This window comes from Haemaphysalis longicornis, unplaced genomic scaffold (genome assembly GCF_048455015.1).
Source record: "Haemaphysalis longicornis isolate Haplotype H1 unplaced genomic scaffold, Haemaphysalis longicornis Haplotype H1 scaffold_1, whole genome shotgun sequence".
NCBI classification, from domain to species: Eukaryota; Metazoa; Arthropoda; class Arachnida; order Ixodida; family Ixodidae; genus Haemaphysalis; species Haemaphysalis longicornis.
In genome coordinates, this window is record NW_027526203.1 from 213,484,064 (window position 1) to 213,503,911 (window position 19,848).

A 19,848-nucleotide genomic window follows, 5' to 3' on the forward strand; every position below is an offset into this window, starting at 1 on the left:
GCGCCGTAGTGGAGGGCTCCGGATTAATTTTGACTACCTGGGGATCTTTAACGTGCGCCGAAATCTCGTACACACGGGCGTTTTGGCTTTTCGCCTCCATCAGAAAAGCGGCCGCCGCGGCCGGGAATCGAACCCGCGACCTCGTGCTCAGCAGCGCAACGCCTTAGCCACTGAGCCACCGCGGCGGGTGCTTATCAAGGGTGTGTGCAAGGCAGTGGTTTGTAAGTGTTTAGAGAACCATCATGAAACCCAGTAAAAGGCAACAAACCTCAAGACATCAGAGATCAAGGCGCTTGCTTTCAAGCAAAAGGAGCTTACATAGTAGCCCCATAACTTTGCGGTATCCTAAATGGTAGAATGCAGCGCACATGAACAGGTAACATAATAATGTTTCTTAGCAAAATGGCTTGGTGCAGGTTAGCTGCCATGGCCATTTTGAGTCACGATGAGGAATATTTGTGCATAATCAGCCTCCTACTGTCCACTGCACCACAAAGGCCCCTCCCACAGACTTCAAAAGCATGCTCTGTCATCTGAATCCATTCCTTTCTCTGCAGTGGCAAGAGTACAGTACAGACAATATTCATGCAGCAAGCACACACAAGTAAAATTGGCCAACGAAGTATTTGTGCCAAAGCAGCAGCCAAGCCTAGAATTATGACGGGGGTCAAAAACACCGCAGCAACTACATTTAAAGGGACCCTGAAAAGCTTTGTGAAGGTGGCAATCAAATGCATTCAGGTGGTAGAACACAGAACGGGGGATTTTAGAGCCAAGTGTGAGCCCCATACGTTGTACGGATAATTTGTAAACAATTTTTGAAGATCGCCTTTTTCAGCCGATGAGCGCGACGCCGCAGCGAGCCGACCGCGGCTGACGCAACGGCTAAGGTGCCCCCTGATTCGCCCAATCGCCGGCGAGGACGGCCGCCGGCGGCGTCACTGTTATTGGCTTCCGGCTGCTCTCCCTCCTTCCTGCGCGATCCCGAGGCAAAGGCGGGTCCGCAGCGATTGACGCGTGCCTAGGCGCAGGAATGTAGCTAGCGCAGAACGGAAGTCGAGCGTCGAGATGTCACATGGCTATTCCCAGCTGCTTTGAAGGAAGCAGAGAGGGAGGAGGAGTCGATTGATTGATTGTATGGTTTAACGCGCCGACGCAACGCAGGCGATGAGGCGCGCCGTAGTGGAGGGCTCCGGATTAATTTTGACCACCTGGAAATCTTTAACGTGCGCCGAAATCTCGTAAACACGAGCGTTTTTGCTTTTCGCCTCCATCAGAAAAGCGGCCGCCGCGGCCGGGAATCGAACCCGCGACCTCGTGCTCAGCATTGATTGATTGTGGGGGTGTAACGCGCCGACGCAACGCAGGCGATGAGGCGCGCCGTAGTGGAGGGCTCCGGATTAATTTTGACCACCTGGGGATCTTTAACGTGCGCCGAAATCTCGTACACACGGGCGTTTTTGCTTTTCGCCTCCATCAGAAAAAGCGGCCGCCGCGGCCGGGAATCGAACCCGCGACCTCGTGCTCAGCAGCGCAACGCCTTAGCCACAGAGCCACCGCGGTGGGTAGGGAGGAGGAGTCGATCGGCAAGTGGGGAGGTGCATTTAATTGCTTCTGGCGCAGCTAATACTGAATGTAGATCAATAATTCCAATGACATTGCATCGCTATATTGGTGCTACGCGACAATACAGGCCTTTTGTAACTTTTACAGAAGGCTTTTGTGGGTCCCTTTAATTGCAGAATGCGTGAGCTTTCCGAGATGCACTGTAAAGCTTACAAACTGCCCTAAAGCTCTGATGCAGAACAGCAGCAAGTTGGAAGCTATTTTAAAGCTAATAATGAGGAGGTCGTGCAATGAAGTGTGCATGTCTCGTAGAAACATCTGCACTGCTATTCTTGAATCCTGATTTTAGAGGACTCCTTGTAAAATTGCTAGCCATAATTACTTTGGTTCAGGTTAGCTGATGCTTAACGGTATATATAACAGAAATATAGCATGCAAGCAGAAATGATGCGTTAAGCAGACACAGCCATGCAGCATTGAGTAAATGGAAGCAAGTGTGGCATCTGTGCAAATCAGTGGTTGCCGAAAGAAACACTGTGGCATGGCTATTAGCAGCAAATTTCCCTAGGGCAGAGGACACGCTGAGGCTTGATTGATTGTAGGGTTTAACGCGCCGACACAACGCCGGCAATGAGGCGCGCCGTAGTGGAGGGCTCCGGATTAATTTTGACCACCTGGGGATCTTTATCGTGCGCCAAAATCTTGCACACACGGGCGTTCTTGCTTTTCGCCTCCATCAGAAAAGTGGCCGCCGCGGCCGGGAATGGAATCCGCGACTTGGTGCTCAGCAGCGCAACGCCTTAGCCACTGAGCCACCACGGCGGGTGGCACTGAGGCTTCATCAACTGGGTGGAACAAACCATTTCTGATTCGTGTTTGGGAGAAGGTGTACATGCAAGCATCCCACCAGTAACAACCGAAGAAGTTAGGAAGGCTTTGAAAGAAATGAAAGGGGGCAAAGCACCTGATGAGGATCAGATAACAGCAGACCTCTTGAAGGATGGCGGAGAAATTGTACTTGAAAAACTGGCAAACCTGTATACGAAATGCCTAATGACCGCAATGGTACCGGAATCTTGGAAGAACGCTAACATCATCCTAATCCATAAGAAAGGCGACATGAAGGACTTGAAAAATTACAGGCCGATCAGCTTACTGTCAGTCGTCTACAAGGTATTTACCAAGGTAATCGCTAGCCGAATCTCTGCAACCTTAGATTTCAGTCAACCTAAAGAACAAGCAGGGTTCCGTAAAGGTTATTCAACAATGGACCATATTCACACGATCAATCAGGTGATAGAGAAGTGCGCTGAGTATACTGAACCCCTATATATAGCCTTCATAGATTATGAGAAAGCATTTGACTCGGTCGAAACCCTAGCCGTCATTCAGGCATTACGGAACCAGGGGGTAGATGAGCATTATGTAAGAATACTAGAGGATATCTATAATGGGTCTACAGCTACCATCATCCTCCATAGGGAGAGCAGTAAAATACCTATAAGGAAGGGTGTCAGACAAGGAGACACAATCTCTCCAATGTTATTCACAGCATGCTTACAAGAAGTATTCAGAACGTTGGATTGGGAACAGGTGGGAGTAAGGGTTAATGGAGAATACCTCGTAACCTCAGATTTGCTGATGACGTTGCCTTGCTAAGTAACTCGGGGGACGAATTGCAAAGCATGCTTTCCGCACTGGGCGAACAGAGTAGAACCGTGGGCCTGAAAATTAAAATGCAGAAAACTAAAGTAATGATCAATAACCTCGGGACAGCACAGCAGTTTGAGATAGATGGCGAGGCAGTGGAAGTGGTAAGCGAATATATATACTTAGGCCAAGTTGTGACCCCAGATCCCAACCATGAGGCAGAGATAATTAGAAGGATCAGAATGGGGTGGGGTGCATATGGCAGACATTCTCAGATAATGAATAGCAGCCTACCATTGTCGCTGATGAAGAAAGTGTATGACAGCTGCATTTTACCGGTACTCACCTACGGGGCAGAAACTTGGAGGCTCACTAAGAGGGTTCAACTTAAATTGAGAACGACTCAGCGGGCAATGGAGCGGAAAATGATAGGTGTAACATTAAGGGACAAGAAGAGAGCGGAGTGGGTCAGGGAGCAAACTGGTGTTAAAGACATATTAGTAGAAATTAAGAAGAAGAAATGGACGTGGGCAGGGCATGTAATGCGAAGGCAAGATAACCGCTGGTCATTAAGGGTAACAGAGTGGATCCCTAGAGAAGGCAAGCGTTGCAGGGGGCGGCAGAAAGGTAGATGGGCAGATGAGATCAAGAAGTTTGCGGGGATAAATTGGTCACAGTTGGCACAGGACCGAGGTAATTGGAGAATAATGGGAGAGGCCTTTGCCCTGCAGTGGGCGTAGATAGGCTGGTGATGATGATGCTACATGCAAGTCGAGAATTTCGAAATTAAGAGCATATAAAAAGAAAGTGCGACTCTCGGCGTAGGGCGAGCACAAATCATGGCTGCCTGTACTGCAATGAATGTGCAAGTAGTTTTCTCCACCACCTATTCACCAAGTAGGGTTTTATGCTGACCATACCACTAGAGAGAGCAGGTTACGGGGTGACAATGGTTGGCTGCAGCGAATCCCGCATGGCAGGCAAATATGTGGCCCTGAAAAGGGCCGTTTTAGCAAGCCGATGGTCTTCAGTGGTGCCTCGTTGCACCTCAGGACGGCGAGCACTACTGCAGGCAGTCGTTCCTCTCGTGGCCCTTGGCTCCACAGCGGACACAGCGGGAGAAGGTGTACTTGGCACCAGGTGCAGCTCGTTCTGGCGAGAGAATGCCCCGCCCATACCGCCTGGCCAGCGCCTTCACAAGGATCGCGGACATCTCGTCGATGCCACGATCCCTCGACACGTGGTATCCATCCGTGGCAAACAGGGACCGCTTCGGCTGTTTCGTCGCGTTCAGGAAACGGTGCTGCGCACAAATTCAACAACAAAGCAAGCAGACTGTCAGGGCAAATGCAAGCACACTTCGCAGTACAGATATTTAATGTTAGGTAACAACAAGACTCGCGAAGAAATGCGAAGCCAGCACTGGTTCACTAGTAAGTTCTTTTTAAACCATGTATACAAACATCTAGTGTGCCTCTGCCATAAATAAGTTCTTTTGATGCCCCTGCTACACTATGTTTTGAAATGACATTCGGCTCAAATGAGATTCGAGCCAAATAGCACCAAAAGAGACATTTGGGATTTCAAATGCCATTTCTAGCACTCTCGCACGCAGCGTCTTCGATTGGCAATAAAAAATATACTACTGCCGTACGTAAAACAAACAAAATATTTGTTTGTGGAACTTTGTTCACTGCTGATTTACTTAAAATATGAAACAGACATATTTAATTTTAATGCTTTCAAAACCAGTGGGTCAGTCGCAAAAAAAAAAAAAACACGCAAGACAGCAGCCACATTAGAGTAAAAACTGGTGCCTCTTCTAATTTGACATCATTTTACTGCCTTAGACTGCTCCTACATTTCATCGTTGTATTATTGTACGAAAACGGAACGGGGCGACAACAGTGCCACTACAGCACGGCGAGCAATTGTGAAATCTTTCAAATGCCATCGAAATTGTAGTGTAGCACGGGATGCTGAATGACATTCGAAGCACCCGATTTGAGTCAATTGACATTTGGTTCAAATGACATTCGGACCCTTATGTAACCATGTAGCAAACATTTAGTGGCACTCTGCCATTACTAATTTTGTAAGGCGGACTTCTCCAAAGTTTCATACAAAGTGGGACTTAATTTTAGCTCCTATTTCCGACTCTATAAGCGTACTTCAGTGCAAACGCTAGGGGGTACGGCAAGTTTGATAACATGCATTTCGAGAACACAGCGACGTCGCAGGCGAAGCACGTGGTCGGTCAACATGTTTTCACAACAGAATGGTACCTTCTATACACATACTTCCACGCAAAACTGGCTAAAGTTGTGTACAATTTCTAATTTTTTAAGACAGCGTTAGAAATATAGTTATACGTAGCCACTAGAGAACAAAACAATACACGTAGGCCTATACGAGCTCGTCCATTGTTACCTCAGCGTTCAGTATGTAGACGTCCCGCATACCCTTCAAGGTGGCCGTTAGCTTCCTGTTCAGCAAGCGACGAGTAGAACTCGCGCTTGCCGACTGGAAGCAACGAGGCAGCACCGTGAAGACGTACACGGCAGGGGCCACCTCGCGCTGCATCTGGGTCACCAGGGCCTACAACACAAATAGGGCGACATTTAATGTCCATCCCGCCTTCACAGACAAACAAAATAGTGCGAGGGTTTCCTCTGTACACACCTTGATGCTGTCACATATCCGCTGCGGATCTGCGCCGGTCCGATCTAAATCGTTCCCCCCAACATAGAGAACGGCGAAATCTGCCGGCCGGCAACGCAAGCGCGACACTGCTTCGGACAGCCGGGGAGTGTTGTGGCCACCGAAGCTAAATGTGCAGGTCTCCACAAACGGCAACAAACGCAGCCGCAACCTGCACATGAATTTGAGTTGGCTGTCGCCAACTAGAACTCCGCGTAACGACATCACTCGAACCTGGCTGCCTGGCGTTGCACTAACGATGAACCACGGTACAGAGAACAGTCCTCTGAACTCACGCTGCCAAATGCCAAATGACTGCCCTGGCGAGAAAAAAAAAATCAAACGTCACATCCGGTTAATGTGTGTGTGACGTCATTTTAACGGACCAATCAGGGTGCGGTGCCTACTGGCCTGATATGCTTGTGTTGCATCGGCGGGCGAAAAGTCACGCGGCAGGACAACTTGTCGCTATCGCTTGTCGCGTCGCTAGCAAAAATATGTCCATGTGGTTACGCCTTTATGGCTATTCTCATGGAGGATGGCTATTCTAGTAACGTTGCGATGCACTGCGGGCACCACTAAATTCCAAAATGTGGTTGGTGCGTGCTTGGAGTGCACATGGGTGATGCGCCAGGGCAACTGCTTCGAACGTTTTGCTTTTTTTTTCTGTGGAAGTTCTGCCGTGTTGTGCCGCAGCTATGACGTGTGTTTCTACGTCTGCCCCGTTTCAGCTCACCAAATTGGTGCTTTCAAACTGGGTGATGCTTTCAAACTGCGTTTTCTAAACTTCCTGCTCCAGCAGTGTGCAATTATGATTACTACCCTTTGTCCCGTGAAGGACTACGTACGTGCGCTGTTGGTTTGATAAAAAACTGTACGCGGTGGTTTGTTTACGTACAATATCGTCAGTAGACTGAATGAAAAGACAAAATCGTTACACTAGAGTTTCCTTTGCGCAGGTAAATGTCGTCATACCCGTCATACCGTCGTAGAATGCGGCTATGTTGAAACAATATGCTAAAAGGAAACACTCCCTTATGACCTAGCACTATTTCGATCTACAACTTTAGGTTCATTTGGTGCAGTAACGACATCGTTCAGAAATGCATACCCGAGAGAAAATGTGTTTATGAAGCAATTAATGACCTAAATGTTAACGTAACACAAGTACAATGTGCATATTCAGCTAATATCCAGAATTAAAACAATCAGCGGTTATCTTTTGTTAGAAATTATCCTAGTGGTCATTAACAGAATGACTGCAATGCACACAGAAAACCATTAAGGGAAAGTAGCTATGTGTACGCTGCATTCATGTGGATATGCATAGCGCTTAAATACTGACCCCTTGCACACGTTAACGGAAACAAATTATGTGCATTTTAGAAGTGTCACTTTCAGCAATGTCTAACATGTGACCATGCCTGAAATCATCACGATGTCGGGAGGTTAGCTTTAAAACGCGTGACGCATTTGAAATAAGGGTTCATTTAACTCCGTATTTAATAACATTGTTACTATGATGGGATGAAAGTGGACGGGATGAGGCATTTATTTAATGACAGAATCGCCATGTTATGAGGGATATCGAGAGCCTAGGCATACTTTAACAAAACTGAGTTGGAAAATTAGTTTGTGACATTTAAAGTGCCATTGGGCTTTTGACATTGAAAGGAACTACAGGCAGTCCTGAAACATTTCAGCAGAAAATGGGGGAGGGGTACATATACACAGACAGTGTGGATGTTTATATGCAGGCTTTGAACAAAACAAGCAAGTTGGCTAATGAACACAGCATTTGTTGTGAAGTAAAACGAAAAAAATCTCGTTATTCTTGGATCATCACTCATGCCAACCGTGATGCCATCTTTCAAGTACATTGTCGCAGTTTCTGTAATCTCATTCGGCACGTGGCTTTACAAAGAGGGGTTAACATTTGTGCATGTCCCCCGAAAGTTTCCCAGCACGCCTTCTAGTACACCAGTGCTGCTTTGTAAAGGAAGCTACGCTAATCGGTCAGGTTGCATCTTGAGCAGCAGAAAGACGTGCCTGTATTGTGCCTCTTCCGGTCCCTCATCTTAGCACTGTTCAAAATGCAGTGCTGTTTGTTCACAGTCAGAAGCAAGGTGTTTCCTGATGACCTGACGGCTTTTCTTAGCAAAGGCTAGGGCCTTTGGCTTGAGCAGCTGTGGTAAGGGAATTTCTTAGCGGCAATCTACTGCACAAAGTAATCAGCTCACTTAAAATGACACAGGCCTCAAGCCTCTTGATAGCGTAATCCAGAGCCAAGGGGCCTGTGCAGTAGTAGACAAAACTCTAAAATTTTTCTGTGGGGCTACAGTTAAAGCTGATGAGCTTTGAGATATGCTTAGTGTAGTTGTGATATCGTGAGGTTCTGGCTGTGCTTCAGTGGGCCCTAGTCTGATTTCTCCTTCATAAGGGTTGGGCACGCACGTCATAGATACAAAAGGTACATTGAGCTAACTTCCAGGACGCTGTAGGAATGAAGTGTCACCGTGCCTAAAAGACAGTGCAGAAATGTTTACAATGAATTTTCATTACATTGGAGTCCGTCCTGGTGCATTCTTGCGGCAACATGTCCACTGTGTACCAGACAGATGGTGTTCTGATATTTCTGACAGATGGTGTTCTGATTATGTGTACCAGACAGATGGTGTTCTGGTTGGTGTTCTGATATTTATTCTTCAAAACTTTGTTTTGGCCCTCTGTACCATTATTTGTGGTAATGACTACATTGAAGTCAAGCCTGTATATATGCTCTTACCTACATGTCTTTGACGGCCAGCCATTGGCATTCTATGTACAACCTCGGCTTGCTGTTCCAGCAATGTTGCAATCATTGAAAGTCTCCGAAAGATAAATTTGCGATTTCAGTTCTCAGACAAATAAATACAGCATCCTTTAACTGCACATAGCAGTCCGTCTTTTTATGCCATTGGTGCGAAGCTTGCTCCCGGTGGAAGTCGCATAGGACAACTTTATGTTCTGGAAAGCGCTCGTTCAAAGCTCAGCTTGACTGTTTCAGCTTGACTGTAGTCACCATCGAATATTCTGCACAGAAGTTAGTATTCCATTTCCCGAACACTTTAAGGGCTTTAGGTTCGCAGGTTCCTGTCTCGAACTGTGACAAAAGCACCAAAGGTCAAGTATCCAAGTGACGTGTTCACAATGAACAAAAGAAGCGGCAATGTGTATTAGTAGCCTTTGAGGCATGAAGCTGGTTTTAGTATTTGGTATTTCTCATGGAAAATATTCTTGGTTTAATTTGGTTTGTCCATTTATTTTATTTATTAACAGGAAAAAAATACAGGGAACCCTGCTTCAAAGGTAATGATGGAGTTTAGTTGGCGAGAACTTTGGAAATTAGATGTGCACAACATACTGGTGTGTTCTCAAGCCGTCCACTTCAGAATTCTTGAATGCTTATGCAATTCCCACCTGCTAAATGGCTGTGGTCCGAATTTAATTTCCCGTGATTTCATCTCTGTTCTACAAATAATTAGTGCTGTGGCGTTTAGTAAAGTTGTTCAGATTTGTGATTTTTTCACAACTCGGTATCAAACTGTGTGCACTTTCCAGTCTGGAACGACTCCTGGAGATCCTTATTGAAACCTAGAAATTAGGTTATCGCCATCTTTCATACAATCTTGTAAATTTGGCTTCCTGTGGATCGTTATCCTGAGTGAGAAAAAAAACGTAGTTGAGCGAAATAAAATAATAATAAAAAAAACGTGTGTGGCATTTTCCTTTTTCAGAAAGCCGTGAGTTGTCGCTGCGCGGCTCGTGCAGCCAAATTTTCTTGAATTTCAGGCCGCGGGCTGATCAGCCCGCACTCACATTGCTTCACGAATGGGGAAGGCGGGTGGTATGGACATTCACAGTAACGTTGGGCGTTCCTGCACGAGGTGGTACAAGAGTGGCGGTTGTAGGGGTATACTATTAGCTGAGATAGATGTGGGGCTGATTAGCTGAGATAGATGCGGGGCTGTCGTTATTGATTGCTTCAGAAATCAAGAAAATTATGAGCAGCATGCAAACAAAGGGCTATGCAATTGTACTTATTTCACTTCGACGTTATATAATGGATTTGAATTGTGATCTGTGGCCAAGAGTAAATATCAGGTGGTAAGATCTCGTTGATGGTTAAATTCGCTGCTGTTCCCAGTGAACACCGTACCAGCGGAGAACAGCTGAGCTCAGCTGTGAATTCAACCATAAAGTAGCTGGTGCTAGCACAAATTTCTCTCGGGTATGCATTTCTGAACGATGTCGTTACTGCACCAAATGAACCTAAAGTTGTAGATCGAAATAGTGCTAGGTCATAAGGGAGTGTTTCCTTTTAGCATATTGTTTAAACGTAGCCGCATTCTACGACGGTATGACGACATTTACCTGCACAAAGGAAACTCTAGTGTAACGATTTTGTCTTTTCCTTCAGTCTACTGACGATATTGTACGTAAACAAACCACCGCGTACAGTTTTTTATCAAACCACCAGCGCACGTACGTAGTCCTTCACGGGACAAAGGGTAGTAATCATAATTGCACACTGCTGGAGCAAGCTTCGCATCACTTGGCAAGGAAGTTTAGAAAACGCAGTTTGAAAGCATCACCCAGTTTGAAAGCACCAATTTAGTGAGCTGAAACGGGGCAGACGTAGAAACACACGTCATAGCTGCGGCACAACACCGCAGAACTTCCACAGAAAAAAAAAGCAAAACGTTCGAAGCAGTTGCCCTGGCGCATCACCCATGTGCACTCCAAGCACGCACCAACTGATCAAAAAACAAAACGGACACGCACACAAAAGCATCATCGAACACAAGTGCTGTCCACCGTGCCCTAACGCATCACCCACTTCACGCGCGTATGTTGACGTCGACGGAAATCCCAAACTGATCAGCTGAAACAAGGCGGACACACAAACACATTTTGGAACTTAGTGGTGCCCGCAGTGCATCGCAACGTTACTAGAATAGCTATAATCTCATGGATTTCCGCTCCGCCGCTTCTCGTAAAACAAACGCCGAGCATGCCACTGAACTCCCAGCCACAATATCGGCACGCTACTTTTCGTTAAAAAAATAAAAAAAACAAAAAGCAAAATTTTGTAACATTCACCCGGTCTGTTTTTTTTATTTTTGTTATGACGTCACGGCCTTTCGTGGCTCCACCCATTAAAAGCGGATTTTATTTTTTATTTATGACGTCACGTGTCTTCGTGGCTCTGCCCATTGACTGCGAAGCGGCATCAAGTGCTTCCCAACACAGTCGGCCCCTGGCGGCGGCGGGGCGAACCGCTCCTAGTGTGGCACGGCCGGACTGGAGGAGCGGCGGGTGCGCGCTCGCCGCTCCTCCAGTCCGGCCGTGAGTGTGGATGGCGCTCTCGCGTCGTCTGCTTTTTCACGTTGCGTGCGGCGCAAGACGCGTGCTGCACACGACAAAACAACCAATATGTGCGCTCGTTTGGCAATAAGCAATGACATAGTTACCTCTGCTTGCGCATTTCCTCTAGAAACGCAATAATCAGCGGTCGTTGCGGGTTAATGCGCTGGTTTATTCCACGAAACATCTTCGCCCTGGTCACCGCTTGAGAGTGAAACGTGTTATAAACATTGCTTCCACACATTGCACTTTTCTTATTGTTGAGTGCAGTCGTCTGCCGTTTCGGGAACGTCGAAGGGTGCTTTTTGAAGGTGGCGTGGTCATTATTTAAAGGATAAAAGTTTAGTACGCAAAACGGGTAGGAAGCGACAAGACCTGTGCATACGCGTGCAAATTCCACACCCTTATAAAATTGCGCTGTGTCCTTATAGAAGGAAGAAACAAACAAAAACATTTACACTGCACACGACCCGCAAGCGCCTGTGTGATCGTGTCCTTCCCGTACCTTTTCTAAAATAAATACCATTTTTGGACAGTCGTTGTTTATACTGAGGAGGAGGAATAAACATTTATTCCACTGTATCGAGTTGATAATTTTACGTATTATTTAAAATACGTTTCTATGGATGCGCAGGAGTATTTAGGGGGGATTTTTCGGTAAAATTAAGCAGTTGCGAGTTTGCGTCTGTCATGTGGCATTTCGTGTGTCATTTTCATATATATCATTTTCAAATCCGACATGAATCACCTTGCCCAGAAACGTGTCTCACTCAGCATAACCAAATGCCTAATATAGTCACGTCTTAACCTCTTAAGGTGGACCTAAGTTTAAAGAAAGAGAAAACGCGTAATATAATGCACGTTGTTGCCCACATGTGTGAGGGGTGTGTGCCGTGACTTGCTGTGTTTTTTTTTAATTTTTTCCCACAATGCTTGCTTTCAATACAATTTTGAAAAAGGCGAGCCACAATTTTTGGACAATCCCGGACCAAAGGGGGGTTAATCAGTTTGGAAATACGTACTGCCTTTTCACCGCTACAGAACACGACGCCTAGTGTAGTTTCGATTGTAGGTAATACTGATAACCATAGTTTGGCTTTTCGCGTTACATGCGTTCTCTTCTCGCTGCTCTTGCAACGCTGGCAGGACCCCCCCCCCCTTCCCGAAAAAAACTAAATGCACAGAATTTCATTTTTTAACCAATCCTCAAGAATTAAATCCCAAGACAAAGGCGATATTCAGTTACAAAACAAAGTAGTTACCGGGAACCCGTTGCGCTGATTCCCAACGAGAAATAAAAAAGAAATGTTTTACTACATGTGCAACAGCGCAACTTCATTTATTGCCATCTTTAGGGTTCGTAAGCGACCTTATAAGCAAGAATGCAAACACATCTCGCTGTTGAGGCACCTGTTAGATTTTAAATGGAACCCAAATGGCCAACAGAGCAGCCGTAACAGAACATTTGTGCCCACTGTGAGGTCCCAGAAGGTTTGCACACTTTAAACCTGCTTGTCACTTTGCTAAAACCTAGCTAAACATGAGATGTTGATTGTACTGCGTGCGTTGGCAATTCAATTCGCAAGTTCACTTGCGACGAAAGCCGTAAATAAGTGATCTGAAACCGTTATTCATCAAACCTCCCTTCAGAGTCGCTAAAATTTCATTTAAAAGACCCGTTAGAGCGGTTACAATTATATCTCTGCGCTGATCAAAATTCAGTAATTTTATGTTGCCTTTTGAACACACAAAAAATATCGTAAGCTCTTAGAAAGAATTTCGGAGCAGTTAAGTAGTGTTACCATTTTAGGGCATCCCACAAATGCAAAAATGCGTCATGCTACCAGTGAAAGCGATTGAGATTGCCTTTGTAAATTGAATTTCAGAGATCGAGGCTTCCTTATTTGTTTCTATTTATGCTTTTATTGAAAGCTCAAAGCCATAGTATGGAAAGATCGAGCTTGCTACGAGCCACAGCGTACAAGTTCATTGTCACATTTACGACCATTCTGAGATTCCCGATGAGTCGTCGCTTTTTTTGGCGTAGTAATGAAAACTGACTGCCGCTTCAATGCTATGCATTGAACGTTGAGGAACCAAACTACAACATACCACTCTTGTTTGCAGCTTTCGTGCGCACATACGGCGGGACCCTAGTGCATCTGTGCATTCTTACGGGCCGCTCAGCGGAGCATCCACACTAGCAGCGCGACGCTATCGCCACCTACATGTCGAGCTCGCCGTGCGGACAACATTGTTTTGCGCATTTCTTGCTTGTCCGTCCGTGCGGGCCGTGCTTCTCCCTGCTTCTCCGGCACCGTTTCGACTGAACGGCCGGACGGCCTGTGCGCCTTCGTGGTTTGAAATCGCAGCTTTTACTCCAACTGAAGTTCCTAGGGTCCTACCGAGCCTCACGTCAGTCTGCGCCTCAGCTTCGACTGCGCAAAGTCGGAGACTTCGCTAGCTCGGTTTCGTGGCCGTCAACGTCGGTGGTAGCAACAAGCTCCTGAGGAGGTAAGTGTTTAGACTTGTCACATCGCCCTTTTCATACGGAGAAGAAAACACACAAGGTGATGTTGCCTTTAGTGTTCGTGGTAGAAGTGTAGGCTAATTTCAAAGTGGATAAGCTACGTGCCATTTCTTGGAAAGCACACCCGAAACACACGCTAGTGTCGTGATGTTTTTCTTTTTTAACTTACAGGCTCAGATGCGTAACTGTTGGCTAGGATCTGCTATGGTGTCACTATGCTTACCACTAGTGACAGGTATTACATGGAGGCTTACTACGTTAACAGCCGTAGTAAGCAGAGCAGGTGTTTTAGATTGCACGCGCAAATGTAAAGCAAGCAATGTTTCTTACACATTTATTTCGTATCATGTGTCATCGAGACGCCGCTCACTGCGCTTTCGTTACAGGGGCTGATAAATTTCCACCACAGTCCCAGCATGTGTACGAGTGGCTGATGGGTGACCTGCTCCGTTTCAAAGAGGCAGACCTACCTCAAGATACTGCTTGTCCATGCCTTGGCATACAGGGTGCCACTGTTCTCATTGCGGATGTAAATGTTTCGCCGAATCTGCGCTCCCGATCCTGTTTTTCGTAGACCATGCAGTGCAAGTATATTTCTGTTGAGGAGCCACATATGTATGTGGCACGCACGCGCGTGCGTGTGTGTGTGTGTGTGTGTGTGTGTGTGTGTGTGTGTGTGTGTGTGTGTGTGTGTGTGTGTGTGTGTCGATACAATTTGCACCTGTCCTCACAATTTCTGTTCTAATTTTTTTTAAAAACAGAATGGAGAATTTTCAGCGTTTGTATGCAGGAGTTGGAAGATGGAATTTATTTCACGGAATGCATGTCATGAGTTATTCTGTTGGAGGGAAAGCGCAATAGAGATACTTGATACTTTCAATGAACAAATACTGTGTAGCATGTGGTGGGCCCACTTAACACACTCACGTTTGATTCCCGACAGTTGGTGTTGAGTGTACGTAATGCAGCTGCTTCTCTTTTTCAATTGCTATAATCGCACTACAAGGGTTGCTGAGCATGGTCGTTTTATAGGTTATTAAATTGCTAAAGATTGCAATTTACTAACGTAATTGCACTTCAGCAGAAATGTTCTCAAGTAATGTAAGTGTGGTTTTTCGCTACTTTTCGCTAACACGGGGCACTTCTTGGCCGGTCCCACATCACTAGACGAGAATTTTTCTCGCATTGCTCATGCTGTAGTCATCGTCCTGAGCCTATTTGTGTACACTGTGGAACAAGAACAAAGGCCTGCCTGCTGCATTTCCGATTGCTGCTATCTTGCTTTGTCCATATCCATTTGTTGCCCCTGGATTTTCTTCTCTCACACCCCTCCACTGAGTGGTGTCTTCTTCAGGCCTCCCGTTCCTTGGTGGCATTGTCATAGGTGTGAGCAGGGTTTCATGCGACAAAAGGTGCTTTCGAACGAGTAGGTGATGCCAAATTCTTTGATGAAAAATTAATCCTGAAAGCATTGTTTGACTTCGATCTTTACGTACAGGTGCCGTCATAAGTAATTGGAGCACGGGAGCTGCGGCCGAATTGTATCGGAGCGCCGTGTAGCTGCACCGGCGGTAAATGAAAGCACGAGAACACGCATGCGCGCCTGCCGACGGCGATAGCCCATCTGTACTTCTCAAACCACTTTTTTTTAACCTGGCTTCAAGCATTGTTCACAGCATACTGGTCTTGGCGATGGCTCTGATAGCGTACACACGTAAAAATATTTGAATGAAAAACTCACTACAAATTCCCGTGACAGCGCGCCGCTTCTTCGGCAGCTGGAAGTGCGCCAGAGACGCTGCCAGAATCGTCTCTGCTATCAACGCCGCCGCCGAGAGCAGCACTGTGCTGCGAGCAATGCTCGAAGCCAAATTTAAAAAGGGGTTTGAGAGGTATAGATGGGCCATCGCCGTCGGCAGGCGCGCATGCGTATTTTCGTCCTTTCATTTACCGCCGGTGCAGCTACACGGCGCTCCGATACAGTTCGGCCACAGATCCTGTGCTCCAATTACTTATGACGGCACCTGTACACAGTCACAGACTGATTTTTTAGATTGTCCAATCATGTCAGTGGCGCTGCTGTCCACCCTATTGTGCCAGTGTATAACGAAGTCTGAAACTTAATATGCTGAAGCCATTCACCATCTGATTTTTCTGACTTTTTGTTTACCGTGACGAGAGGTTAAAATGGCAATAACCGCAGCAGCCTATTGCTGTTCGCTTTATCCTACAGCCTTCAACTAGAATTTTCATGTACCACCCTCTGCTAACCTCTTTTTTTTTACTTGATATTTTGGCCATGCAGCATATGAAGAAAAGATAAGACGGTAGAAGAGAGAGAAGGGGTACAAATTCACAGGTAGTCAGGAAATTGATGCCCACAACGGAGAAACTTGTGATGCTTCCATGTGAAGGAGAAGAAAGAGCAGGCTCAGAAGAAGTTTTCCAGTGCCAACCTCCTCTGAGCCTGCTCTTTCTCTTCCTTCACATTGAGGCATCACAAGTTACTTGGTTGTGGGCATTTACTGTGCGTTCGATATCTGCTTTTGGCATTTCTTTTTTTGCTCCGACCCCCCTGGTTTCTACACACGATTATTACCAGTGAGATTTCGTTCTGTGTGTACATTCGTTTTTTCAACTGCTCTCACATTCCCTAGAAAGTTTGAACAATTAGTCAGCTTGTTCATTCATTTAATCTTGCATAACATATTAACTAGAGATGTGCAAACAGGAAATTTGGAACTGTGCATAAAATACCAATAGCAAAAACTGACTGGATTGAATGAATCAAATATATTCAAATACAGATATCTTTTTTATTGTTTATAGAGTTTTTAAAACAAAGTGACAAACAAGATAACTTAGGCAGTCGTCAGGACCTGAGGCATTAGAATATTTATGTATCGATAGGAAAATGGTACCAAAAATGGCAAGTAAACGGCAACCACATGCAGCGACGGTAAAACGTAACTCAATGGGTACAGCAAACTGGTAGTGTGGATGACGGTGGCAAGCGAAAATGTTTATAACCAGGTCGCTAAGGGAGTCGACAGCAGAAGGCGACGGGCTGACGCTGCCGCTTGCTTTTTGCTGGACAGAAGCAGCCCACAAGTGAGCAGCAGCGATGAACGACGACGACGGAGAGCATTGGCGGCAGTTTGATAATTTTTTTCACTTGTTGCTGTCACTCGTGCTATCTGTTTGGTGTACCCATTGAGTTACAGTTTTCACGTCGCTTCTCGCTGTCGCTGCGTGTGGTTGCCCCTTAAAAGATTAAGACAGTATGGCAAGGCAGTGGAATGAAATTTGGCACACCCTGCCGTGGAAAATGCGGTTTCCTCAACATGTTGTGACCTAAGAAATTATACAGTTGGCTACCATTAGTGCAAAGTCCGCAACAAAAAAACAGAAGGCACAATAGCGCATTGCCATTGGTCCGCAACAATCTTCTCTTCTTGGTTTTGTTTTGTTGCCTATTCGAATGTGACACAGCTTGCCGTGATAGTTCAGACTTGTGGTGAAAATCGAAGCCTGAAGCTTTCACCACGCAAACTGTTGCACGGAGCTGTGCGCAACAAAGAAGGTTGAGGGCCTAAAAAGAGAGGTGCTTACACTGGCACAAGTCTCAAGTGACCGGCTGCTTTATCAGCTGTGCGCTGCCTCGGTTGTGATGGTGCCAACATTGCAGGACACGGCGGTGTTTTGACGCTTTAAAATTTCCAATTTTATCAGGATGTGATGTTCACCTTGATGCTTTTTATTCGAATTAACTTTCAATTAATCGAAAAATTGGGTTTCAGCTTTAAATTACCAAGCAATTTCTTCTACTGAATTGAATGTACCATTGGTGGGACCAGAGCATTGCTTCCAATTACCCGAAAATTCCAATTAGGTGATGATCAAGAGTCGACTGCATTTGAATGGCTTGCTCCAGGCATTGAAAAGAGGTTAGGTACGTTAGTGGTTGGTATGACCTTTACTTTAATGCAAGCATTTCCAGCAAGTAATAAACCTTGATTTCTCACTAATACCACCATATTGATGGGAAACTTCTTTCCAGTTTATAAATTTTGCCCAGGTAGCGTTGCACCTCAGCCAACATTGGCTGCCAGAGTTCCACTCTTGTGCAAGGCTTTTGTGGTAGGCTTTCTTGCATAGCTTCGGCGTCGTGCCAAAAAGCTAACACTAAAGAAAATGCCATGCAGTGAAGCTTGGAAGTTTGCATGTCGTGTCGTTTGAAGTTAGAGAAGCTCAGAGTAAAATATGCTTTGAGATGAGGTTGAGGGCAATGGATAAACGAAGGTGGGCAGCTAAGGTTTTTAGGTACCTATACTTGAAAAGCGTGGACACGCAGTGGTTAAGAAAGACTAGAAGGCTAACGATGAAATACGGAAAGAACAGTGGGGAATCCAAAACAGCCAAGGTAACCAAAAAAGAGGCAAGGCAGATTGAAAAGAATAAATGGAGGGAAAAAATGGAAGCTAAAACGTCATTAGAGATGTACAGGGCTGAGAAGATGAACATCAGAAAGGAAAATTTCTACGATAATTCCCAGGGCAGTGCTTTGCTTTTTGAGGCTAGAGCAGGTTGCCTGCGAACTAAGAGTTTTGTGGGGAAGTATTCACAAAATGATGGGGTATGTGTGGTCTGCGGAAAAGAAACAGAAACTATGCGGCACATAGTGTTAGAATGTGAGGGTATCCATCCAAATCTACATGAAGGGAATATTGGGCTTCCAGAAGCCCTAGGATTTAAGGGTATCACAGAGGAAGTTAACTTCAAGGCTGTCGAGGGGACGAAAAGAAGATTAGAATGCTGGTGGACGAAAAGCAGAGAGGGGAATATTGCCTAGGACAGTTACCACCTGTAACAGGGAAAAGAAAGTATTTCGGGCCTAATAAGCGTTAGTGCCTGCCCTAAGCAGCGCTAGTATTAAATCAAGAGTGTAAAACATGGTTATATTATTACTTTTTGGTAAGATGACATGTCATCACCCCGCTTCAAAGGGGAAACCAATAGGAATCATCATCATCATCATCATCATCGTGTGGTAGAGCCAACTATTATTTCTGTATTAATGAGCAGCAAACCTTATCTGCTCCATGAGGATAAATATTTAGTGTTATAAGCAGTGAAGAGCCACTATATTCCCTGGGTACACATGGAGCATGGCTTACAAGGAGAAATAACATACAAAACGAAAGCAAGTCCTTGGTGGCTCCACAACACTGCAGGGCTCCATAGCCTCCCAGCTGAAGCTATCAGATTGCGTGGTATTCATCGGAGCTGTCTGGGGACCTCATGACTCATGCCTCGACAGTGCACCAGGGGAGCCTATCAGTTTACGTGATGTTTGTCGAAGATATTGGAACTACTAGCACTGTGTCTCAGTATGGAATGTGGTTCGACATCGGGTGTACTGCTAGATTCTGTGCCAGCTAACACAACATATAAATAGACATCTCATTTTTTAAAATATTTATACCCGTGGTGGACTTACTTCTTTTACCCCTTTTTCAACTGTAAAACTGATGCTTCACTTAATTATTCTACTACTTCGAGTAAAGTGGATCAGGAAATTTGTAATGCAAGTGAAAGGTGTCGTGACCATACCACTTTTTACATTCTGTCTTGCATGCTCATGCTCCCAGCGCTGCTGCAGCAGCAAAAAAGAAATGTAAGGAAAAACAGGGAAAAACACTTTTTAAAAATGAAAAAGGGCTGGAGTTATACAGCTGTATATCATACTCTTCCTGACTGGGATAGATTGAACAAACTTCAGAACCAACCAAATTTCAGAACTGTTCAGCTACAGAAATAATTTCTTTGCAACGCAGCTTGCTAAGGCAATCTGCTTGCCATTTCTTTTTTAGAGCGCACCTCTTAAGAGGCCAACTGCGCTCAAATTTCACATCGACCAAATTTATTTTAATGTCTAGTAAGTACCCCCACATCAGCTGGGACACGAGTGGTAGCCCCGTGAACTGCCTCGTTAA

General features: G+C 45.6%; 1 protein-coding gene across 1 annotated transcript; it reads right to left on the reverse strand.

Annotated features, from left to right (window-relative positions):
- Positions 1 to 4,279: 4,279 nt before the first annotated feature.
- Positions 4,280 to 14,343, reverse strand: LOC144157180 (uncharacterized). Its single transcript, XM_077688410.1, has 3 exons — positions 14,323 to 14,343; positions 5,647 to 5,814; positions 4,280 to 4,519 (listed from the first exon to the last, which is right to left on the reverse strand). Exons 1-3 carry the CDS (start codon positions 14,341 to 14,343, stop codon positions 4,280 to 4,282), a joined length of 429 nt encoding a protein of 142 aa, XP_077544536.1.
- Positions 14,344 to 19,848: the final 5,505 nt, after the last annotated feature.